The 26,000-nt window shown below is 42.8% G+C and overlaps 1 protein-coding gene across 10 annotated transcripts in view; it reads right to left on the bottom strand.

The window, feature by feature from the left end:
• CASK (calcium/calmodulin dependent serine protein kinase) overlaps nt 1-26,000 on the bottom strand; it is a 357,337-nt gene that overhangs the window by 121,766 nt on the left and 209,571 nt on the right. For all 10 annotated transcript variants that reach the window (XM_075912872.2, XM_075912888.2, XM_075912881.2 and 7 more), the window contains 4 exons: nt 23,475-23,650; nt 21,907-22,029; nt 15,186-15,269; nt 6,121-6,220 (listed from right to left, as the gene is read on the bottom strand). In XM_075912872.2, the coding sequence (XP_075768987.1) occupies nt 6,121-6,220; nt 15,186-15,269; nt 21,907-22,029; nt 23,475-23,650 (483 nt within the window). The remainder of the gene's footprint in view (nt 1-6,120; nt 6,221-15,185; nt 15,270-21,906; nt 22,030-23,474; nt 23,651-26,000) is intronic.

The raw sequence follows: 26,000 nt of genomic DNA, 5'->3' as shown, positions 1-26,000 counted from the left end.
TAGACCATTTATTGTTCTCTCCCACAGTGAAAGGCTAGCAGGTTTGTCTTTCTGTCTTTTTATTTTCAATTTTAATTATGAAGAGTTAATATTACTAAATTTCTATAATTTACTATGACAAAGTAGATTCTAAAAGTCCAAATATTTACCCACAGGAATCTTGAGGCAAGAGTCATTTTCAAGTTGCATTTATAAATAGAAGCCCTTAGGAAGTCATGCCATTTATGCAAAGAATCCAAAAACTAATGTGCTCTTAAAATGCCAGCTTGATCCAGTAAGAAACTGTTGCTTGCATTAAGTTAATCATTTACCACAGACCTCAGAAAGCAAATAGATATGCAGGAAATACTGCAAAATACTGTACAGCACAAGCTGAACCATGTATACTCGGTCAATTACCCTTTTAGATACATCCTGTGGTACATTCCGTGTGGTTTAAAAGCAATATAAAACATCTTACAAAAAAGTCCAGTACTATTTGAAATGGATGAAAATAGTTAATGGTTAAAAATGAAATATGAAGTCAGTAGTGTGTGTGTCTCACCAACAGAATTTAATCCAATTAAAGTTAGTGCTTCACTTGCCTTATCTCTCTAATATCTTGGGACCAACGTGGCTACCATAGAACTGCAAACAACATATGAAGCAACTGTGAAACAATTAATGACTCTTACAGTAAATGAGCCCCACAAGGAAACATCTCAAGTGTGCATTTGTCAGTACTCCACAACAAAAGATAAAATGTGCTTTTTAAAAAAAAAAAAATCAACTACCTGATTTTCAAAGTTTGTGAGCACCCATTGATTTTTGTGGGTTTTGTAATTGGTCAACAGGTCTGAAAGTCAGGCTATAAAAAGTTGCATAGAACTGAAAAATTTAAGAGTTGACATTGGTATCTTTATGGGCTTTTCTATTTATTGGTTAAGCATATGGGCTTACACTATGCGGCTTAAAGCCTGAAATAGGGAAGTCAGGTAAAAGACATAAGTATTCATCATGAGAAAAATCTCTTTCCAGTTCAGCCTGCAAAGCTAACAGCAATTCAAATACTTGCATGACCTTTCTTTGATTTGCGGCTCAAGAGATGACCAAAGAAGTTAAATCAGCATAAATGAAATGCTTCTTACTGCACCAATATCATGTGACAAGAAAAACAAGGTTTTAATGTTGGTCAGTGCAAGGGTTTTAGTTTTGGAACACAGACTCTCACAAGACATCTTGAAAGTGCTAGATGTTAGAAATGTGTTCATTAGCTTTGAATAAGAAACAGCCATAAAATATCTAATTTTAGTAGATCGCTTTATTTCTAGTAGGAGTTACTGAATGTAAATATTTAGAGCCCTGCATAGATACAACATTTGTATTCACATCTGCAAAAATGAACCACAGATATCAGCATCCACATCCGCGGATATCCACAGATTTGCAGGGCTGTATAAATATGAAGAAGGCATTTTAATTTAACATCTATCCCAGAAAAATTCATAAAGTACTATTTTATTGTCCTCCTTCAAATTCCTCAAGACTTATTTCTGCAATATTAGCATATTGTCAGTTGATAACAACTAGGTAAGTGGCATGCTGCAGATAACCTACAAAAGCTTCACAACTTGTTTTATTGCCTCCTCCTCCCTTCTGCACCTCCTCCTCATATGTTTGGTTCTTCCAACCATTACGTATTGTCATTAGAGGAGACATGCTGATGAAGGGAACATGTTATCCCAAACAGGACAGGATATTAGGGAAATACTACATATTGACCAATCGACTGGCTGGATCAAGACCCAGTGCTATGGGCGGTAATGAGGAAAAAAAGGAGATTTCAGGCTTGCCAAGAGAAATTCCAGGCTCCAGGGCAGAACAGTCAATGGGCCCCCATATATGCACAGTCTGTGCCCGTGTGGTCTGCCTGACATTTGGGCAGTGCTGAACCTTCACTGACTGGAGCCCAGCGAACTGTCAGCATGGTCAGGACTTCCACATGCCCATGGGATGGGGTTGCCAACTGTCTAATCATGCACACCCAAAGACCCATGCCTGACTTCCCTCTGGACCTTCCCTGAAGCCTCATCCACCATTCTTCACTCGTTCTCCCTCACCATCACTCACTTTTACTAGGATAGGCCAGGGATTTAGGGTACAGGCTATGGGAGGGAGTTTAGGTGTTGGCAGTGAGTTGCTTCTTCCTGGGACTCCGGTCTCAGGTAACTCTTACCTATCCCTGATCAACCCCATCTGCTCATTGGATTGCTTACAGCCCCTATATTGGTGTAAAGGCTATTCCTCACTCTGGCACTCCGAGTGCAGAAGGTCGGGGTCTGCAAGACACCTTACAGTACCTTGCCTCTATAGGCTTCTGCTTAAAAGCTTCCCAAGGTCACAGATTCCCTTGCCGTTGGAGGTAGCTGCCATCACCAAGTGAAACAAATTAGATCCCTTTCTTCTTGAATCCAGGGAGAAAGCACTTGGACTTCTTTCAGAGGGGTATCCCCAAACTCTTTTACAACAGATCTTCAAAAAAAAGAGTAAACAAATGGCACTCCATTTGTAGCTGGCCTCTCAGTCTTAGGCATGCACACACAGACCCGTTACCTTCCAGGACATAAGAATCAAATCATTACCTTAAAAAAGGTGATTTTATTAACAAAACAAAAAGATATACAGGCAGTCCCCGGATTACGTACAAGATAGGGACTGTAGGTTTATTATTAAGCCGCTGAATCTGGACACCAGTTCTGACTTACATACAGATTCAACTTAAGAACCCCAGGCGTCCCCAAGTCAGCTGCTGCTGAAACTGATCAGCAGCTGATTCCAGGAAGCCCGGGGCAGAGCAACTCTGCCTCGGGCTTCCTGTAGTCAGCGCTGGTCAGTTTCAGCAGCGGCTAACTTGGGGACGCCTGGGGCAAAGCAGCTCGGGTGCTGCTGGGTTGGTCCAGTAGCGCGGCCGCTCCTCGGCGCTACTGGACCAACCCAGCAGCACCCCAGCTGCTCTGCCCCAGGCGTCCTGATTCAGCCACTGCTGAAACTGATCAGCAGTGGCTGAATCAGGACTCCTGGGGCAGAGTAGCTGGGGTGCTGCCGAGTTGGTCCAGTAGCGCCAAGGAGCGGTGCTGTGGGACCAACTGGCAGTGTCCCACCTGCTCTACCACAGCCCCGGGCTTTGCTCCCCGTCTCCCTGGTCTGCTGGCTCCCGCAGCAGACCAGGGAGACGGGGAGCAGCTTTTCTCGCCCCGGAGGAGGCGGGCGGCGGGACCAGGCGTCCCGCCGCTCCAGTCCTGCAGGGCGAGAAAATCCCTGTTTGTATCTGCGGATCCGACATAAGTCGGATCCGCGTAACTCGGGGACTGCCTGTACTTGATAAAGCATACTTGGTTGCTAGGTGTTTTAAAAGGAACTGAGTTTTTTTTTTTTTAAAACACAGGGAAATTCCATCCCTGGTATACAGCTTAAAGTACAGTGTAAGTGGAGGGGGAGGAGGGAGAGAAGAGAACATGGACACAGAGAAGTTAACAAAACAACAAAATGAAATAATCTGATTGCATCTAAACAGACATTTCCCTATCTACTCATAATCCATGCTTTAAGGTCCAGTCCATTTCCATGCCCAGTATTTTTTGTAGGCATGGTAGTTCTGCCTGGTTCAATTCATCTTATTTCCCCAACTCCTGGCTTAAAACTCACACAAAGAATCAAGAAGCAAGTAGGGTCTCTTATTTCACATCTCAACACCTTCCACCATTTGCTCGCTTGGCTTCCTGCCAACACCTCCTAGCTCCCTGAGTTTCACCCTTTGGTTACTGAATGTGGGGATGTTCAGAGAAGGCCAGAACTCCTGTCCATCCCAACTGGCCAAACAAATATCCGCTTTGACTCTGGTGTGCTCCACTTCATTTACTGGGGCTAGCCATCCTGTGACAGGAGTTTAATTCCTTTAGGGTCTTTTGAAAAATTCCATCTTTAAGAACCAGTGTAGTCTTCCACACCTCTGTATCCCCTCCCGGATCCAAACTGCCTCCCAACCCATACCCCCTCCTGTACCCGTATCTCACGCCATAGTCCTGAGCCCGCTCTCATGTCCAAATTCCCACCCAGAGCCTGCATCCCACACCATTTTCTGTACCCCACACTCCTGCCTCAGGCTCAGCCCAGAGCCTCCTCCACTCTAGAGCCCACACAATTCTCTTGCACTCCAAACCCCTGCCTTAGCCCACTGAAAGTGATTGAAGATGGAGGACAGCAAGTGAAAGAGAGAGGGAGCATAGAATGAGCGGGGAGTGAGGCTTTGGACAAGTAGAAGACAGGGGTGTGGCCTTGGGGGATGGGTGGGGTTTGTGCTTTTAGACAGTTGGCAATCCTTCCCTTGGGAGCAGTTTCTCAACTCTTGGGTTGCACTCTATAGGGAAATCAACAACTGCTATCTTGGAGAAGGAGTTTGTTTCAGCTTCCTCCTAGAGGAACTCAAAGAAGTGCAACAGTTCATCCAGAAATTAAGGAGGTTCCAAATGATCCAGTGTAAAAGAGCTAGGAGCACATACATAAGTGTCTGAATACATGATTGCTGGAAGAAAAGAACTGAGAACCTGTGCTAGTGACATACACCAGTATCTGCAACCTCAAACCCAAATGAGGAAGACAGACATCCTGTTGATGCAAGACTGAAGCTGAAACGAGGAACCTTACTATTCCTGTAATAGAAACATTGCTATTGCAGACATATATGTGGCCTACTTCTGTGATCATGACTCAGGAAGCAGCAGAAAAAAAAATCTATTGAAGTGCTACAAATAATTCTAACTGATATCCAATCAAACAAAGTTTCCTTCTGTGAAATACATAAAATGTTCAAATATGAGTGCCTATAGTTATATGCCCAAGTCCATATGTAGGCATCTAAATGCATGGTCTGAAGTTCCAACTGACTGCACTGACAGTTGTTTTTATTTGGGCACCTATATTTGAATATTCCAACCTTATATAATTGATAACACATTTAAAAAATAAATTTACTTTTCCACTATTTTTCTCTGCCATTCTTAATACAGGCAGTCCCCGGGTTACACGGATCCAACTTACATCGGATCCCTACTTACAAACGGGGTGAGGCAACCCCGCAGTAGCTGCTTCCCCCCAGCAGACCAGGGAGACACGAAGCTAGAGTCCCCCCCCCCCCCCCAGCAGACCAGGGAGACGCGGAGCGGCTTTTCTCAGCAGACACCTCAGCTTGAGACTAAAGGACTGAGGGAAGTGAGGTGTGGGAGAATAAAACTGAGCTCTGGAGAAATGTTTGGCTAGAGTTTCCCCTACAATATGTACCAGTTCCGACTTACATACAAATTCAACTTAAGAACAAACCTACAGTCCCTATCTTGTATGTAACCCGGGGACTGCCTGTACTTGTAAGTGCTTTTCATTTCTTTCCTTTTAGAAATATCGGGATAGGAAATGAGAATCCAGCCTTCCACTAATCCAAAAACACACAATTAGTTCCCTGAGACATCTTCTAGTATACTAAGCTTTTATGTGGTCACATGGACACAAACAATGGCTGCAATCTAAATATTGCTGTATTTGTTAAGAAAACTTGTGTCTATGGTAATTTGCAAAAAGCAGAAGTAATTCTATTGAGCTCAGATCTTCAGAAAGTGTATTTATACAAAACCTAAATTATACAAAACATGTCAATGAACATCTACAAGAGAATTTAAAAAAAAATCCAGTTTAAGAAAAGGAGACCAACAAGTTCTGAACTATACAGAGAGATACATAATGAAAAGAATTAGGAGGGAAAAAGAAACCCAATCCTACTAATGGTACAGAGCACACTTTGAAAAAAAGCTCAGACTCGAGTAATGTAAATATGACATTATGTCAGACTTTGACATGAAACACTGTCAAATTAAAGAAAATCCAGGATGATCTATAGCACTCTGAATAAGCATTCTCTGAACACTCCCTGGAGTCATTAAAGCTACTATAAATGATACTGAAATGGTCACACGAACTGTAATGTACATACTGCTCAATGACACTGTCGGAAACCCGCAAACAACATGGGACTAAAACTAATAAAGATTCAAAATTGAACGTGAAAGGTAAATATGCTTCAAATGAAATTACCTGAGGAGGTAGGGTCTTCAGAGAAGTCTGGCAGCTCTTCAGGGGGATCCCCATAGAAAGAATTGAATTTGTGGCTTGATACTGCTGCTAGTACTGCTCCCTGATTAAACAATACAAAGTCTCAGTCATAAGCAAGTCCAACAAAATATTTGTTTACGAACACTATGGATCAATCACACTGATGCCTCCCAGACTGTCTTCTCATTACAGCTGAGAGAGATTTCATGTACTTTCTCTCAGACCTGACTGCTGCAGTGAACAAATCTCATAGCACAGCCAGCTATACATCGAAGTATTAGATATGGCAGCCTGCCTCTCTGTGATGGTTATGGTGAAAATACAGCATTTATTTTTAAATTACCGGGATGCTGCTTCTCCATACTTCTCAGGTCAATGAAGAGCAGGAGAGAAAAAGCAAAATGCCCAAAGCACAGCTTTCACTAGCACATGAGCAGAGAATAATGGAGAACCAAAGCCTCCCAGTGTAACACGAACCACAAGACTCAGTACTCTAACTGATAAGGTACAGATTGGCACCTTCAAGAAATGACTGGTGCTCAACTAGAGGATTTGCCTAACCTCAGGAGGTCAATATTGTCTAGCAACATTACCAACACTCCCACTGCTTACTGGGCTCCTAAAAGACAGAACTAAATAACACAGAACACCAAGAGCCAGGACTGGGGGATGTACACAAACTTTATGGGGCCAGGGGAAACTTGGCCACACCCATGATAAGTGGGCATCCTGCTAACTAAAATCATGCTGGACCACAGATGTGGCTAGATCATAGAGTGCTGGACTAGAGAGGTTCAACCTGTAATGTCACATTTTAATCAAGTAGTTTACATTTGTTAAAAAAGAACCTGAATGGACCGATCTAGTCTTGAAGCAAGACTAGAGAAGAAAGGATATATACAAACCCTCCCCCCAGTACACTGGATGAGTTGAGGAGAGCAGAAAAGCCTGCTGGCAAAGCCAATAACAGGCTCCCCAAGGAATTCACCCACTTTATGTGGGCAAAGAGGAACTCACTTCTAGAGCATTGAGAATAACCTATTCTCCACTGCAGTAGTTGACACGAAAACCAGGGTGTCAATGTTAGGAGGATTTGGCTTTCTTCATAGGCATTCAAAAAAACCATATTAGTAGGCTCTTTCACAACTGTATCTTTGGAATGTGTTAAGTGCTCTCTATGAGTTTCATTTAATTATCACATACAATCAGTTACTTGAAACAAAATACAGGACTATGCAGCACTTTAAAGACTAACAAGATGGTTTATTAGATGAATAGCTTTTGTGGGCCAAATCCACTTCCTCAGATCAAATAGTGGAAAAAAATTGTCACAACCATATATACCAAAGGATACAATTAAAAAAATGAACACATATGAAAAGGACAAATCAAATTTCAGAACAGAAGGGGGATGGGGGGGGGTAAATGTCTGTGATCTAATGATATTAGAGGTGATAATTGGGGAAGCTATCTTTGTAATGGGTAAGATAACTAGATCCTTTGTTGAGATTCAGGTGTAAAGTGTCAAATTTAGTCTTTAAAGTGCTACATAGTCCTGTATTTTGTTTCAGCTACACCAGACTAACAGGGCTACATTTCTATCACTAATCAGTTATTTGGTTACACTACTGTCTAGCAACAGAGGAGCATTTCCCCCCCCACTAACCTGACTTTTAATCTACAAATTAGCAGACAAAGAGTGCAGTCTAGCATACTGTGGGCTGCATATTTCCTTATGATACTATGGGTTTTTTTCCACCAGGAATTTTTTTTACTGATGTTGATGAACCTCCTCCCATAAACCTTAAAAAAGCTTATCACTTAGTACGTCAGCACATTACAGTATATAGAAATACTGTATAGAGTGGCCTTAAAATAACACTAGAAACCAGAGAGAATGAGCCCTAGTGGTGATAAAATATGTCTTGTTTTTTGTCTGCTCCCTAAAATATCTTGCCATGTTTAAACTGAAATAAATTAGGCACCTGTTTTATTTGGAAAAACAAAATACTTAAGAATTTTTGGATTGTTCTGCTCAAAACATAGAGTAACTTAAAGATGGGCGTGTCATTGAGATGTACTAGTAAGCTTAATTTTGTGATCTCTCTCTCATACAGGAGAAATTATATTTCTTTAATATAATTGTGATCCAAATATATGTAGTTTACTGCTTCTTACACTATTTTGAAATGCTGGTACATATAAGATACAAGTCAAGCTTTCAAAATAAATTAACCTCATTCTGTTGACATGTTAACAATTGACAGATTTATTAATACCAACGGATGACGAATGAAGACTCTCACCTAGAATATTAACATATAACAGAACTAGGAAGATATACACTGAGAGAAAGAGAAAACGGATGCATTACTGCTTCTTTTGCCTTTTTGTTTTGCACTTGTGATTCACTGGTATTGCTCAAGAGAGCAAAGCCAGCTGACAGTTTTTTAAAACTAGTGGCATTCTGCGTTATATTTTTAGAAATCTTCCAACAGCTTAAAAAATATGAAACCTTTTATGCAGTTATTACTCTAAATATTTCTGAGAAACTAGTTCTAAATAAAGCAATATATTTATTTGATGAATCATACACAGCAATAATGAGAAACTTAAGAACAGTTTCAAGTGAATTAAACAGGAAACCTGTGGTTTATAGTTCTGTATCTTTATGAAAGTTAAAGATGTAATCCTTACTTAAACCAAGGAACAAAGGAAGAGCTTGGCTTTGAAAATGAGAAATATTATTTTACCCTATTTATTTTTGTAACTCTTATTCTGTCAAAGGACAATTGCAATATTGGCTCTAAAAATGCCAAAAGCTAAAATTAAAGATTCACAGACAGCAGAGATTCCTTTTTGCCTAATTATTCTTTCAAGTCGTGTTTTTTAGTGTCTGGTTTCAAGTGGTGCTAAATGACCCTGATAACCTAGCCTCTGATATTAAAAAAATTCCACACATCTCTCACAGACCACAGAAAATATTTTAAGGTACTCAATAAAACTTAAAATCGTGTAATCTAAGCTGTTGTAAATAACTAAAATATAGTCAATTTCCCCAAATAAGGCTCAGAGTGCGCATTTAAAGCACAGATGTGCAGAGGAAAGAGCTCAGCTACAACACCCTGGGTAGCACTCTTCAGGTGCATCTACACTGCACCCTTAACTCAAAATAAATTATGTAATTTGAGCTATGCACATTGCGTAGCTTATTTTGAGTTAATTTCAAAATAGCTTATTTCATAATTTGGCGATGTCTACATAGCACCAAATTTTGAAATAATCTGCTATTCCAAAATGTCCCTTAATCCTGGTGGAATGAGGTTCACAGGGACATCAGAATAGTGAGCCTGCTATATTTTGAAACAACAGGCTTGCTTAAAAGATGCAGAATAGCTATTTCAGGATACTAGAAGTATCCTGAAATAGGGTACATCTAGACAGCAGAGCTAAGCGTCCCTGTGCCTCACTGAGCAATGTAATGCATGAGAGAAAATGCTGCTGTTCTACTCATCAAGAGACTGTAGTGCACAGCATTCCCTCTTTGAGGCTAGTCACCTGTAGTGATCTCTTTTCCCATTTGGGGTTGCCTGCAGGACATAACAGGGAGAAGTCTAATACTCAAGAGAGGGAGAGCTTAGAGACTGCGACTGGTGTTTGCATGGTGGAAAGTGAAGTTTTTGAAGCTTCCATATTTTCTTGCACAAAGACACAATATGGAACCATGTATAAAGCATAAAACATACACACAAAACAAAAAACATCTCACTTGGGAGGATTTAAGTAGGTTAAAGGAACTGGAAAGATTTTCTATTCAGACAGATGCTTAAGACAGGTAAAGATTTGAGAGTAAATATAGATTTGGAACAATTATATCAGAACAATTTTCATAGAATCCTAGAACACTAGAACTGGAAGGGACCTGGAGGGGTCATCGAGTCCAGTACCCTGCTCTCATGGCAGGACCAAGCACCATCTAGACCATCTCTGACTGATGTCTTGTGCAGGGCTGGGTACAATCTGATCTCTAGAGAGAAAATTAACACTTTATTGGAAGATAGTATTAATGTCCTATATTTTCAACTCCTAGATTTCTGAAACAAGCAATGGTTGCTTCCGGTTACTAAGGTTACAGTACATTACATGGTTATAAAAAACTGTAAAACTAACATTTTCAGTTACGAGATGTGCTGCAGTCCAGCAAAATTCAGAAGACATCACTAGACTATAACTGGTATTTGACTCTGAAATATCAATATGAAAATATGATAATCTCAGACTCCAGTTAGCTGTGAGAGATATTTCAAAGATGGAAAAAATTAAATATTAAGAGTATTGACCCAATGATAAAAGGACAATTTATTGTTTGCTCCTCAAAGAAAATATGATCTTAACTTACACGTTTTACAGTGTTTCCTGTGTGTGGGAGCACTAAAATGAACAATCAGTACTTTCAGCACACCTCCTGAAGAACAGTAGCCTGGATAAAATAAAGTGGCAGGGAAAAGGTTGGTATAGTAATATAGTGAGGAGGTTGGCCCTTTCCGGTCGGGAGAGATCAAAGCTGGCTGGACAGGGCCTGCGCAGAGCCTGAGATAAGCAGACAAGTTTATAAGGAACTGCTCAGTAAAGCAGTGGGCAGTTGGGTCCTAACCAGAGAAGGTGCAGGACTGGTTCTCAGGGAGAAACACCATAGGAGGAGCAGTGCTGTACAGGCTCAGGGGAGTAGAGAGGGGCACTCTAGCCTGATACCTGCCAGGCTGTGGTCTTAATACAAGGGCCAAGAAGCAAGGATCAAAGGGAAGTGGTTCAGGGAGCATGAACAGTAAAGGGCAGTGAAGGAGGACAGGATGAGGCTGCCACCAGAAGCCCTGGGTTGGACTCAGTAGTGGGCAAGCCTGGATCTCACCCCCACCCCTTTGTCTAACCACACAGTGTGTGTCCTTTATACAATGTAGCTTGCCCCTGAGGTAACAGGGTTAGACTGTGGGGCTACAGTTGTCCACGGTGGCAGGTATGAGACTGACGACTGCTGAAACCCCCAGAAGGATGTGTGAATGGAGCGGTGTGCACTGCTGGAGAGCAATGAGCACGAAGAAGACAGCACAGTTCAGAAAGTGATGCAGGTCTGATGGTGGAGACATCTGAGTGGAGAATGATGATGGGTGACACACTGGACAGAAGAGGGCACTCTACTGGGGAACAGAGCTAATTTCATGTGTGACCAGCAGGAGGCGCGACAGTGGTTGGTCAACCCCTGCTTATAAGTGTAATATAGTATTGAATGTACATAAACAATGTTAAGAGTATTTATCTCTATATTTTAGAAATGTGTATCTCTGTCCATCCATCTAGGAGTCAGTTTGTTTAAGAACTCCTTCTAAACAGTAAGAGCTAGGACCGCCAAATTTGGTATGCAGTTTCCTCTTTTCCTAACTTAAAGCAAGGTGAGAGTTTGGTTCTGCCAGGATCTGCCTGGAATGGGACTGTTTTCCATAACACAGAAATGCAGGGGGCTGATTGGAGGGATCCTAGACTACAGAGTGACCACTAAAGGCATCAAGGGCAGAGGCCATCTATACAGCAGAGTGATCATGGGGGGCAGTCACACCACCAAGGGTGGCCAGCTGGTGTCAGAGTGCCCACCCTCAGGATGGCCTGTACAACTCCTCCCTCACCCTCCCGCCCCGGATATGCCAGCAGGGCCAGCCTGCATGGCCCTCACCTATTTCGTACCTCCAGGACAAGCCAGGCAGGCAGGGTGCGCAGCCCCCCGTGACAGGGCATTTGCCCTGCACTGGCCCTTTAAGGGCAAAACCCCAGCCCTTGCTAACCAGGGCCAAGCTGGAGACTATATAAAGAAGGGCTCCTGAAAGGAGAGGAAGAACTGACTGCTGCTCTGGAGAGAGAGCAGTAGGGACTTGACTGCCAGGGAAGCAGGAGGCTTCCTGGAGGTAGAGCAGTGCTGGGGAAGGAAGGCAGAGCTGGGGAAGCTCCCAGGCTGCAGAGCCTGAAGCAAGGCCTGAGGATATTTGGGCTGTAGAGAGGCAGCCATGGTAGGCATGGACAGCAGGTCCACACCCCTTTGCTAGTGAGGAGTGGCCATTACAGACTGCAGTTTGTCCTTGAGGCAGGGGCTAGATGATGACTGGCTGTGGGTCACTGAGGCAAGGTAGGTTCAGGGGAACTGGGTATTCCCTGGGAGGAGAACAGGGAAGACCCTGGAGTGTGAGCAGGATAAACACCAAGCCCTGGAAGGAGGAGGCTTAGACACTGCAGTGGGTAGGGAGAGCTGCTGGAGGGCAGTGTCCTGAAGAGGGTAGTGAGAACCTGGGGAGACACCAGCTAGAGGGAGGCAGCCAGCCAGCCAAACAAGCTAATTCCCAGGACTGCAGGCTGGAGGCGTTATAGTGGTAAGTCTGCCCTGACACCCCCCCCTCTAACTCCGGGGGACCAGCTGGCACAGCCCCCCATTCCTAGCCCCAGGAGAAGCTGGAGGGCAAGTGTACAGCCTCCCCTGCCCCAGGGCAAGCCAATGGGTGAGGTGCACTGTCTCCACCATTCCAGGTCAACCTCAGGGAGAAGCCAGCAGCCACCCCTACTACCCTGCCCTGAGCCCTCTCCCCCTACCTTGAGCTCTCCCTTCTCCCACCCCTCTACCCCGATTCCTGCATGACACTTACTGCCCTGAGCCCCTCCTCAACCCCATTCTAATTCCAGCACACCTACACCCTTCCCTTAACCCATCTGCACAATCCTCAACCCTCACTCATGCATGCACCCACTCACCCACATCCCCCAGCCCTCTACCCTGAGTCCCTCCTCAACCCCCCCCACCTTGACTCTTGCATTCTCTACATTGCCAGTCCCCTGCCTTAAAGGACCCAAGCAATACTGGGTCACAGTCCTCTAGTTGCCTAGAAAGTAAGGATCAAAACCCTTGTGTAGCCTGGAAAAATAGGTTGGTTTTAAAAACATGTTAACTAAAAAGCTTTAACTAATGCAATTTTAAATAGGACTTTGTATCTAATGTGGGCAAGATGTGTTTAATAACATGTTATCTGATCATAGTTAAAAAGAGGAAAGCTGCTAATTTATTCAGAAGCATGAGAACTATTTCAGCCATGGTTAGAATTATTCAAAACTTCCATAAGGAAACTTGTCAAAATTAATCTGATTTTGCATTTTGTTACAAACCCTACAATTGGCATGGATTTTCCAAAAGAACACACAAACATACCCAAATCTTTTGATGAACCTAGGCCAAATTTCATTTAAAAACCACTCCATGGATTTATAATCTTGAGTGGAAAACAACTGAATGCTTGGTTGAATCACAACATTCTTTTCCATATAGCTGGAAACTGTTCCTATGTATAATTAAAAGCTGAAGGGACATTCTTAAGAATACCTCTTTGCAAAGAGCTATAGCCTGCCCCCAGAAAAGCAAATCAAATTGTATTTGCCCCTTGTGAATGTTTTGCGGTGGGTCTGTTGAAGCCAGTTGAATGTTTATCCTTTGTTGATATTACAAGAAACAGAACAGAATAATATAGATAAAACTAAGAACTAAAAATTAAAATATCCTGGGCATAGGAGTAACTCAAAAGTGTATAAACCGGCGGTGATATTTTTCACATTTTATAAAAAACCCAGGAATCTCTCTATTCCCAACCACAGGAAAGACATTCTTCCTCCAATGGCAAAGAGTAAAGAATGGATGGCTATAGACCTGTGGAATCCAGCCTATAGTGAACTAGCCACACACACCTGGCCAAACAGCCACATTGTTCAAGCCAACTAGCCACATTCAATGGGCCAAACAGCCACATGGAGCTAGTGGCTAGCGTGTTGGACACCACAGCTGTAGACTGCAGCTTGATAAATGCTCCTGCCCAAAGGCTTAAATCACAATCTCAAAGGAGGTGTTCTAGAAATGTCTGCAGTATGTTATTGTAATGTTAAGAGCATGAGGATATAGGAACATGAATTATACTGGGAACCTAATGCAGACAACAGTTTTAGGGGGGAAGGAGAAGGAATGTTGCTAGGCTACCATAACCACAGAGAATCATCTATCAATGATTACCTATGAAAAAACCACTTTTTTAAAGAAGTCCTATTTCTGTGAACGAGACGAGTGTGTTATATTTCATCTATAATGCATTTGATTTGAGTTTGTCCCAAAATCTCATTTTAGTTCAATGAATAACAATATAATCTTTAGAAAACAAACAAACAAACCCCAAATAGTTTTGCAGCACCTTAGAGGCTAACAAAACAGAACATGTAGATGGTATCTGAACTTTTGTGGGTACAACCCCTACCCACGAAAGTTCCTGATACCATCTACATGCTTTGTTAGTCTCTAAGTTGGCTGCAAGACTATTTGTTGTTTTTTAATTTTTTCGAGTTACAGACCAACAAAGCTACTCCTCTGAAGATAATCTAAATAAAGATATCTTATATTCAAGATAAACTGACAAATGATCATTGGACTAATTAATATTTGAGCTAATAATTCTGGATATTTCAGACTATACACGCTCAATTTTTAAATAAAACCAAGAGATTAAAATGAAGGGGACTAGCATCTGCAGCATGAGAACAGCAAACTAATCTATGCTAAATATCTATTTCCACTTTGTTTTATCTTTAACATAGAACTCTTGACTCATATTATAAGTCTGTAAGGTACAGCAAATATCAGAATGCTCCGAAGTGCCCCACATAGATTCCCCTGTTGTGCTCTAAAACATTTCTAGTGCATGTGTCTGGGTCAATATCAACTTATACTAGGTACCATGCAGACCGTGTATGTAGAGAGTACAAGGGGCACTTAAAGCACACCACTTTGGAGCACTCTATTATTATACCTTCCTAGTATGCCTTGTACCATATAAACAAGCCTTATGACACTTAATATGGGAATTCTTTCATATAGAATTAAATACCAGACTTCTTTTTTAATATTTTCAAAATTAAAAAAGCCCATACAAAATGTAATGCAATGCAATTATAGCTGTCTTATGTCAGATTCCTTTTACCTTTAGTTTCCTTCTTGCATTGAATTTCCTCAGTTGCTCTACTGTTTCTGGAAGATGAATCTTGTATGCATAGCGATCCCTCTCCTATAATAATAATAAAAATAATAATAAACACTAACTGTGTTCTGACAAAAGCTATTAAAAATTGGCCAAAATATGCATTAGATGCTAAATTATCACTGAACAAGTTGGGATTTGATTACTATGATGTAACTGTTAAGGAAACATTGAGGAACCATGATGCTTAGATTCCAGAATGGAAGAAAGGCAGTTGATGTGTTGTCAATTCCTGTGGCTTAAATCTATTGCCAGTTGACAGAATATTAATGGAACAAATTCTGCAAATGGCTGGGTGAGCATTTTTCCTAAATTTGTGAATTACAAAATAATCTGAGTTAAATAACATGAAATCCCCAATGTGAGTTGCTTCGCATATGCTGGATTTTATTTTTTCTTTCTGTACTTTGTAAATTTTCAACCGCAACAAAAAGAAAAGAGTATGAAAAAAATTATGCAATCTATTCAATACCAGAGATTAACTCTTAAAAGGTAGAACCTTAAAAAAAACCATATCTGATGCAATGTCAGAAAGAACAGTTACTTTCCTTTGTAACTGTTGTTCTTTGAGATGCATCACACCCCTTCCAATATATGTGCCCACACGATGCATGCATAATCGTCTGAAGATTTTTTTTCCCTAGTGATACCCATTGGGTTGGCTTCAGCGCCCCTTGTGGTGATGCCTTGCAGAGGTGTACTTATACCACTGCTGACCCAACTCCTGCTTCAGTTACTTCTTGTTGGAACAGTCCGAATGAGGGGAGGTGGGTGGGTCTGGAATGGACATGAGCAACATATCTTGAAGAACAGCAGCTAGAAAGGTAAGTAATCATTCTCTCTCTTTTGAGTGATTGCTCATGTGCATTCCAATATGTGATTTACCACAGTTTGTATGGAGGATAGATCAGACCTTAACTTGTTGCTGAGTGCAGTACAGCTCTGTTGAACCCCACATCATCCCAGGACTGCTGGGTGAGGGCGTAATGAGTTGTGAAGGTAGCTACTGAGGATGATGTAGCTGCCCTGCAGATGTCTTGATTTGGGACTTGTGTCGGAAAGGCTGCCACTGAGGCCTATGCCTGAGTGGAATGCCCTGTGATAGATGGAGCTGGCATCTTGGCCAGGTCATAGCACAGCTCAATGCATGCAGTGATCCAGGATGACAGGTGCTGCTATGTAATCGGGAGGCCCTTCATGAGGTCCACAATAGAGATGAAGAGCTACAGAATGGTTTAGTATGCTTGATAAAAAAGGCAAGAGCACACTGGGAGCATAGTGCCCTCCTCCCTATACACAGCATGTGGTTTTGGAAAGAAAACAGGGAGAAAAGTGTCCTGACTGACGTGAAAGAATGACACTACCTTCAGCAGAAAGGCGGGATGAAGCTGCATCTGTAATTTGTCCTTTTAAACAGGGCTCAACAAACTGTGGCAAAATCCACTCGCCAGCCCTGCACCACGCATGCACCATATCCGCATTGCGCATGTGCGTGCTGCCGGTGAATGGGGTGACCGGCTGAAATCTACTTGCCATGGGTGAATAGATACACGTATTTGTCAAGCCCTGCTTATAAAAACAGTATATGGAGGCTTGAAAGTAAGGGCTCTCAGTTCCAACACTCATCTGGCAGAAGAAAGTGTTACCAGAAAGGCCACTTTGTATGAGAGGTAGGTTAGAGAGCAGGTAGCTACAAGCTTGAACAAGGGCAGGGGGGAGAGGCATGAGCCAGGAGAGCACCAAGTTCAAGTCCCATAGCTGTAACAGTTGCCTCACCTGAGGGTAGACAAGCCAGACCCTTACAGAAATGATCCACTACCAAGTCCATGAAGAGGGACTTCACCCCTGGAAAGCTGAAATATTTTGATGTACAAGACAGACAGACTTTGGCATTTTAAGTGAAGGAAGTAGTCCAGGAGAAGGGAGCCGTGGTCTGTAGGGATGGGGAGGCATACCCTTATCAAAGCACCACAGAAAAAACCTCTTCCATTTAGCCTAGTAGAGGGCTTGCAGCTGCCCATTAAAGCCTCCCTGACCGAATCCAAGCACTGGTGCTTGAGGCAGTTTAGCCATGGAGCTTCCACACCATGAGGTGGAGTGACTCCAGGTTCCGGTGACTAGTCTGCCAAACTCTTGAGTCAATGGACTGGGAACCAGGGAGAGTGCTATGCGTCTGGCCACCAACTGCTTCGGGACTACAGCATAGTGAACCAATGTTGCTTCAATCATGCTGGGGCTATCAGTATGATTGCCGCTTTGTCCTATTGAATTTTGAGGATCATGGGAATTAATAGCCCTGGGGAGAAAGTGTATAGGTACTGCTCCATCCACAACATGTGGAAAGCATCCCACAGTGACCTGTAGCAATGGTCCTGAAAGAAGCAGACTTGTGGGCACTTCCTGTTCAGAAAGGCAGTGAAGAGGTCCACCTGGGGATGACTCCACTCTCAGAAGACAGAGAATCATGTCTGCTTGGAGAGACCACTCATGGGAGTGAAAGGATCAGCTGAGGCGATCTGCAACATCAATCTGCATTCCTGGAGGTTATGAGGCTTGCAGGTGATAATGTGAGAAATACAGAGGTCCCACAGGGCGATGGCCTCCTGCAAAGGAGACAGGAGCAAGCACCACCCTGTCGACCAGGATTGGGCAAAAGGGCTTCTGTGGCCTGGATCCAGTCCACCAATAGGGTTGATCTGGCCTGTGGAGGCCCTGATGCTCCCCTGTCCCCAGATCAACCACACCCTGGTAGTTGACTAAGTGCCGTGTGCCCGAGGGCAGGGAGTGAGAGACTTCACACTCTCACCCAGTCCCCAGGCTCTGATTGGTCTGGGGGTGGGGTGAGCACATGAAGTCTCCTCCTGCCTTGCAAGGGGTGTGACACTTCTAAGTGCCTCACGCTCCTGGCAGGGTGGGAGGAGACTTTGTGTGTTCCCCGCCACCCCCAAACCCTGATTGGCCCGGGGAGGGGGAGCATGCAAAGTCCTCTCCCATCGCCATGGCCCTGGACACCTAGAGGGAACTGCCTGTTCAGAACAGCTGGTGGCTCTCTCTGGGGAGCATGGGGGCAAAGACTTCACAAACTCCCCCATCTCCAGACCAATCAGGGTCTGTGGGAAGGGATGCACGGAAATGTCCTGGCCCTACCTCTTCCGTGGCAGCCTGGGGCCACATCAGACATTTTTGTTCCCCAGTCAACAATTACTGTCCTTCTCTGGTGTAGATCGATATAAAACATTTCTGTGGTGTTGTCTGTCATGACCAGGATACACTTGCTATGCGGAACCAGAGCTTTCTTATGAAGGCACATAAATTCCCGAGGTCCAAGATGGGGGGCAGACCCTCTTTGGCCTTGGGAATAAGGAAGTACCAGAAATAACTCCCCCTTGCCGCTGAACTCCTGAGGAACCTACTCTATCGCAAGTGAGGAGCAAGTGCACCTCCTGGAGGAGAAGTTGTTCATGAGAAGGGTCCCTGAAGAGGGTCAGAGAAAGAGGTTGGTGGGAAGAGAGGGAGCAAAATTGGATAGAGTATGTGCTCAGGACCCAACAATCTGAGGTAATTTGAGTCCAGGCATGGTAAAAGTGGGACAGTCAGTTCCCAAAGGAAGGGGAGAGATCTGGGATAGTGTCTGGTGCTCTGCCCTCGGGCACATCCTCAAAAGTTAGGCTTAGACCCAGGAGGCTGCTTGGAGGCATCCTGGTGCTGTGTGGAAGAGGAGGTGCCCTCCAGTTATTGCACCTATCCCAATGGAGTCCCTGATCTCATCTGGGAGGGCCAGAGAAGAAGCGTGCAGGCTGTTGTGGTCTAAAATGCCAGTGCCATGGGGTGGGCATGTGGCTCCCTAGAGGTTTTGAAGTGATCCTAGAATCTTTTAGGCTATGGAAGCAGGAGACCGTTTTCTCTGCAAAGAGGCCAAAATTATCAAAGGAAAGGTCCTGTATTGTGTACTGAACCTCATCTGGGAGGCGGGAAACCTGAGGCCACAGAGCATGGCAAGCCCGCCCCAAGACCATACTAAAGGCAGTCAAGTCTACGGAGTCCAGGGCTGTCTGGAGTACCATCTTGAAAATCATGAGTCCCTCCTCCACCACTGCCACAAACTCCTGCTTCACCTCTTTGCGCAGTAGCTCCTGAAATTTGGGGAGAACATTTCAGGAGTTAAAGTCATAGCAGTTGAGAAGTGCCTGCTGGTTGAAAACATGAAGTTGGAGACCTCTAGTGGAGTACACTCTCTGTCTGCAAAGGTCCAGCCTCTTTATTCTTGGGTGTGAGACTTAGCTGTTCCTGGCACTTTCTATGATTGACTGTATTCACTACCACAGGCTCTGGAAAGTCCACTGACATCAGCCTCGATGGCCTTGCTCTGGGTGCAAGATTCAATGATGCCGGGGATGAGGTGCCTAGCATGGGCAGACTTGGCACCCTGCGGGCTGCCTCCAGAGTCTTGCTAGACCTCCTATAGAGATAGCAGCCCTGATCAGTCTGTCTCGTCTTCTTCTTAGGCACTGGCAAGTGATAACAGTACCACACTGAAAAGCCTACCGGGTGCGAAGGAAACTAGTGCCAGTGATCCTGTCACTCATCCTGGTGTGGCACCAAAGCCTGCCTCATCGATGCCTGTGTGCTACACGCCGAGGGAGTTGAGTCTTCAGCCCCATGACACAACTTATGTGCCAACTCCATCAGAAAGAGTTCAAGTTTCTGATCTTGTTCTCGTTTAATTCATGGCTTAAACCCTCTGCAGATATTGCACTTGTCTTACTGATGGCCTTCTCCAAAGCACTGTAGACAGGCAGCATGTGGGTCACCTCTGGGCATATATTTCCCACACTTAGCACATTTTTTGAAACTCTGGGGCCAATGCATATTGCACAGACTTCAGTAAACAAGTGGAGAGAGAAACTCCTGCAGAATGATTAACTGATGAACTAACAATGACTATCTACACTACAGAGAATTTGTGGAACAAAACACTAAGGAAGAACTACTTGCAAGGCAAGAAGTCAGACGATCCAACAACCATGATTGGCAGAAAGTAGGAACTGAAGAGGGTTGGGTCGGCATAGGTATCTATGCAATTCTGCAAGGCATTACCACAGGGGGAACTACAGCTGTCCTGCTAGAGAAAAGTCTTTTGACGATCGTGCATGCAGCATGCACACACAGTTATTGGAATGCACATGAGCAAGCACTAAAAGAAGAAATAATGGAACTTTTGCAGTTATGTCTGCTGCTCCCCATTCTTAACAATGTTCTTAAACACAACACAATTTGAATGCTTGAGCATCTGGCCAACTTAAAGCAATTAAATTATATGCATTACTGAAAAGACTAGAGAGACAGTCTTATTGATCTCTTTCAGTTTTAACATTAATTGGTAAAATGCTATTACACTACACTAACTTTAAAATGTTGGCCATTTCAGAATTTAAATACACAAATAATTATGATATAATTAACAACTGATCATACATATAATAGCTTGTGTAACTGCAGACTTCTTTCTTCATTACTGGTATGTTATTATCAAAAGTATTTGAATATATTACCATACAAGGTTATAATTCAGCTTTAATATAAGGAAAACAGATGTAGGCGCTCTGTCAACATTCATATTAATTAAAAATATATTCTGGAGAACCATATCATAGTCAGCATCATCTACCACAAACAACACTCACTCCAAATGCATGCTAATAATCTGTATATATCAGATGCTGCCAATGACGCATGGCTGTATTTGGTTAACAATGAGATTTTGACTCAGCAAAAGAAGGCTGAGTTGACCTTAGTAAAGCAGATATGAGAAGACTGAATTAGGGAGTGCCACTCCAGACTTATACTTGGAAGTATCTATTACAAACTCAATTTTGCCTCTTCTCATCTTTCTAATCTTCTTACTCAACTTTAAGTTCACAAAAGAAAATCATATCAGCTTCAAAATGTGCAGATTAGCAGTAGGTAGGGGCCAATGTAATTTTTTTGGCCAAATTTCTAGGGATTTGGACAATATGGTTCCACAAATCTAATTTTCTTTTGACCACAACCACAGAAAACAAATCACAAAATAGAAAGAGAGCAATAAGACTTTGTTAAACAGATTCTAATTAGTACCAATGCCCAGAGTCAAAATGTATTAACTTCGGAATGTGGAACCACTGCTACGGACCTCCAGCTCTCATGCTTTTAACATAGGATGTCCTAGAGAGTCTTCTAGAGAGCTCTGCTTACATTGTCCCCAAGCCCCCACCTTTCTTTGAAGAGACAGGCTTCAAAATGTAACTTATGACTAGCAAGATTTTTCAGTGGACAAACATCTTTTTGGGTCACCTGCAGGGAAAGGAGGAAGAGATGGAAGACAAAGCTTCTAAATTTCACATGTGATTTGGCCCGCTGGACTTCAGGAAGGGAACAAAGACGTGGGAATGCTCCCAAATCATCTTCTACACAGCACAATTCTCTACATCCTACTGGACTCTTAAGGTACATTAAGGGACTCAATTCTGGAAGGGGTCAAACACTCAGATTGGGATCCGCTAAAGCAATTAAGCATGTCTAAATGTTTCTGTAACTTGATAACTGATTTGAAGAGGAAAAAAAACCAATTACATATTTTTGAAGATATGAACTTTTGAGCTGATACGTTGTTGGCTTTATTTACCTTCAGCCAAGGATGATTCAGTGCCTCATAAACTGTTATCCTTTCAGCTGGATCCAGCATAAGCATGCGACGTACCAGATCTTTGGCACTTTCAGAGATATGGCTCCATTGCCTGGGATTCATCTGATTTGCAAGTGAAGAAAAAAATTAAAGCCAGTGACAGAGTATGTTACATAATTCAGTTATTCTGTACAATGAGCAACTTTCTGTACAATGAGCAAGGTATAAGGTTAGGTGACACTGGTACTACCATCAACATTTTATTACTATAAGTGTTCATAAGACTTGTGCACCATTAAAAATAAATATATGCTAGCATGTGAAAACCAAAACATCACGTACAGTGCTTGATGATTATACTACTGGTAATATGGTATCTATTTTTCCACCTACTTTTTTTGCGTAACATTTCCCACAAATCACCCTTCCCTGAACAAAGCAAAAGTAATTATGCTTTGTTTGTGAAAATGAAATGGATGAGGTGAGAAGCTTAGCAGTCACTGTACAACACACTTAAGTTTTGAGCTCCTGGATCTAAGTAAAAGGGAAATCAGTGGTCCGTCCAACACTGTGGTTCTTTGGAATGGAGAGGACCTTGTGGACAACTGCTCTTTCCAAAAGGCCAGTTGAAGATTTAAAGATTTCAGGAGACTTTTCACTATTTCATTGCAGGTAGAATTTCATCCAGAATTGAGAGCAGATATATCAAAATCATTTAGACAAATGTATACCTTGATGTCACTTTTTAGAGTCAGTTTGTAAGTAAAACCACACTAAGCTAGCAACATGCGAAGTTTTGTATAGCATAAACACTAGGGATATTAAATTGCATTTAATCAGCTAATCGAGTTACTTCATTAGTCGATAAGGGGGGAAACTGCAGAACTCTGCTCCTGTGTCTTTTAGATGTATTAAGAGCTGACAGGCTCTTAACACATTTAAAAGACAAAGGCATAGCGGGAGGGGGGGACTGGGCACAAGCCAAGAATCAGCTGTCCCAACTCACGCCTGGGTCCCAGATGCTGCACCTCTGCTTTTTAAATGTATTAAGAGCTGCCAGACCATTGATGGCCCACAGACCATGAGTCTGAGGCCCCTACTATATTGTATACTACAAATGGTAGTATATAATGTATACTATTTGTAAAACTAAGATAACCAGATATTTTAACTCATTTAAGATTGTTCTTTAGCTATGTTTAGTATTTAGAACTACAACAAACATGAGAACACAGATAGTAAATACTGCAATCCTAATCACAAAAACATGTATGCATGTAAGTAGTTGTACTCATAAAATCAGGGCTTAAATTTGATGTTAATTTAGCTACTTAATCTAATAAATGATATGGTAATCTAAATGCCAGAGACTGGTAAACATATACACCATGAAAAAATGAATCAATAATGATATAATTATCTCTATTTGCACATAGAAAGCGGTTGTCTTGTAGAATTTTGCTAATTTCCATCAGGCTAATTAGCAGCCAAAATATAGAAACAACTTCCAGAAATTTTTATAGGAGTTTTAACTCAGTGAAAAAATCATCATGCATATGGTCATTTACCTTATATTTTCCTTTAATAATGCCTTCAAATAATCTTTCCTTGGTTCCATAAAAAGGCAAACAGCCACTTAGTAGAATAAAAAGGATCACTCCACAACCCCAAACATCTACAGGCTTCCCATAGGGTTCTCTTTTTACTACTTCTGGGGCCATAAAATGAGGTGTTCCTACACGTCCTAAATGGAAATAGAAGCAAAATTGAGAGTCATATATTTCAAATATGAAAAGAAAACTGAATAGGAAAGAAATCAATCTGCATTAAACTAAAACAAGTTTTAATGTAGAGATTTATTCATGGATTAAACCAGGGGTTGGCAACCTATGGCTTAGTACAGAACCAAATATGGCTCACAGTTTGAGCTCAGCCTCCCCTCCTTCGCTCCTCCTGTAACACAGAGCCTGTGCAGATGCTCCAGCCTCATGCTCCCCCGACCTTGCAAAACTGAAGCGCCGGCGTCCTGTGTGGGGGAGAAGGGGCAAGAAAACCCTGAGCCTCGCTGCCCCATCGGGGAAGAAGCAGAGCTACACGCAGCTCTGCACACTGTCATTCCCCCAGCTGGGGGAAGGAGAACAGCAGTGAATGGACAAACACTCTGCCTGGAGGCTTTTCTTCATTGCTTCCATTAGCCAGATTCCAAGTTATTTATTAGTTCTCTAAATAGAAGAACTAGAGGACACCAAATGAAGTTAATGGGTAGCAGGTTTAAAACTAATAAAAGAAAGTTCTTCACACAGCTTGTAGTCAACCTGTGGAACTCCTTGCCAGAGGAGGCTGTGAAGGCTAGGAGTATAATAGAGTTTAAAGAGAAGCTAGATAATTTCATGGAGGTTAGGTCCATAAAAGGCTATTAGCCAGGGGATAAAATGGTGTCCTTGGCCTCTGTTTGTCAGAGGCTGGAGAGGGATGCCAGGAGACAAATCGCTTGATCATTGTCTTCGGTCCACCCTCTCTGGGGTACCTGGTGCTGGCCACTGTCGGCAGACAGGATACTGGGCTAGATGGACCTTTGGTCTGACCCAGTACGGCCGCTCTTATGTTCTTATGTTATGTTCCTGGAATCCCAGAAGAGTTACGTGACCGGAGACCTTGAACCTCAGTCCTCCCTGCCCTACTCCACCATGGGACTGGAGCACCAGGGGAGTGAGGTGTCTCAGCTGGGGGCCACATCAGTGAGGGTTGGAGGTTTTGGAGGTGTGTGGTTTGTGGGGTTTTTTTGGTGCTTCTCTCTTGTTCGGTCCCCGACTCATTTTTCTCTGGGTTCATGGCTCATGACCCAAAAAAGTTCTGCACCCCTGCCATAAAGAAAGACAATGTTGCAATCTTTTCTGTTGGACATAATATTTTACTTTATTTAGAATTAAGTTTGGAAAACTAACATGAGAAAGTTAAAGTGCTTAATCAGTTTAATAATTTAAATTAATATTTCCTGTCTCACTGGTCAAATCAAACTGTTCTCTCTAGCTGCAGCACTAGCAAAATGACCCTAATCCAGCCCCGATCCCAGCTGTAGGAGGGGCTGGTGGTGGCCTCCCTCCTGCTGCAGCATGGGTACTAGGGGAGGCCAGGATCCAGCTGCAGTGATCCTGGTCTAATCCCTCGTCCATCCACTGCTGCCTGGGTGCAGCAGCTCAGCCCCAGCTCGGTATGGTAATCTGGCCCCAAGGCACCCCACATACTCTGCTTCCTACCTTGCCTCCTGCACCTCCCACAGACCTCAGTCTCCGCCCTGAGTCCTTCATACACTACAACCACGACTCTTGCACCCCAACATCCACAAACTGTGCCCCCAGAAGCAGAAGTCCCATTAAATAAAGTGTGTATCTTTCATTTATGCTGTTATTAATCATCTTGTCAATCAATAATATTAAGTTGTATATTTTCAGTCATGCAAATGGGCTTTCTTATACTGGCTCTCTATTGACCACTGGTTCTGAATTTTGATGCAGTTTGGCTCTTTGGACAGAAAAAGTTGCTGACCCCTTGATTAAACAGTTTTTTTAGACAATGTTTTTCTTTTTCTGTGTTCATTATTTGTGAAATGTGTCACAAATAATGGAGTTGGAGTAGTCCCTTATTTCTCTGTTCCTTCAATACATTGGGTAAAATATTTACCTACCTTCCAAAAATGCTCTGAAATTAAAAGGTCATTTAAAAAAGCTTAGATATCCTTGGTGAGTTGTGCTATATAACAAGCATCTGACAGCCTTGATGAGCAAAACTATTTATCCACAGAACACATACAAAGGAAGACTGTTTCACCCTAAATACCTCAAAGTTTATTAATTTGATTTGGAGCAGCCACGTCTAGAAACAAGATGGCTGCTGAGGCGCCACGTCCTTGACCTTTTCACTGAAACTTCCAATAAAGGCATGAAACTGAGCCTAATGTTTTGTGGTATGGACTTTGTCCACGAAGACTTATACCGACAACTCTCATCATTTGCGAATCTTTTGGGTGCAGGTTTGAACTAGTGGTTAAAGAGAGGACCATTCAAATAATTATTTTTATGCTTAACATATCTGAA

The sequence above is a fragment of the Pelodiscus sinensis genome, chromosome 1, assembly GCF_052426305.1.
Source record: "Pelodiscus sinensis isolate ZL-2025 chromosome 1, ASM5242630v1, whole genome shotgun sequence".
Classification (NCBI taxonomy): Eukaryota; Metazoa; Chordata; order Testudines; family Trionychidae; genus Pelodiscus; species Pelodiscus sinensis.
Note: the sequence above shows the minus strand (reverse complement) of the source record. Positions and strands in the feature narration are given on the sequence as shown.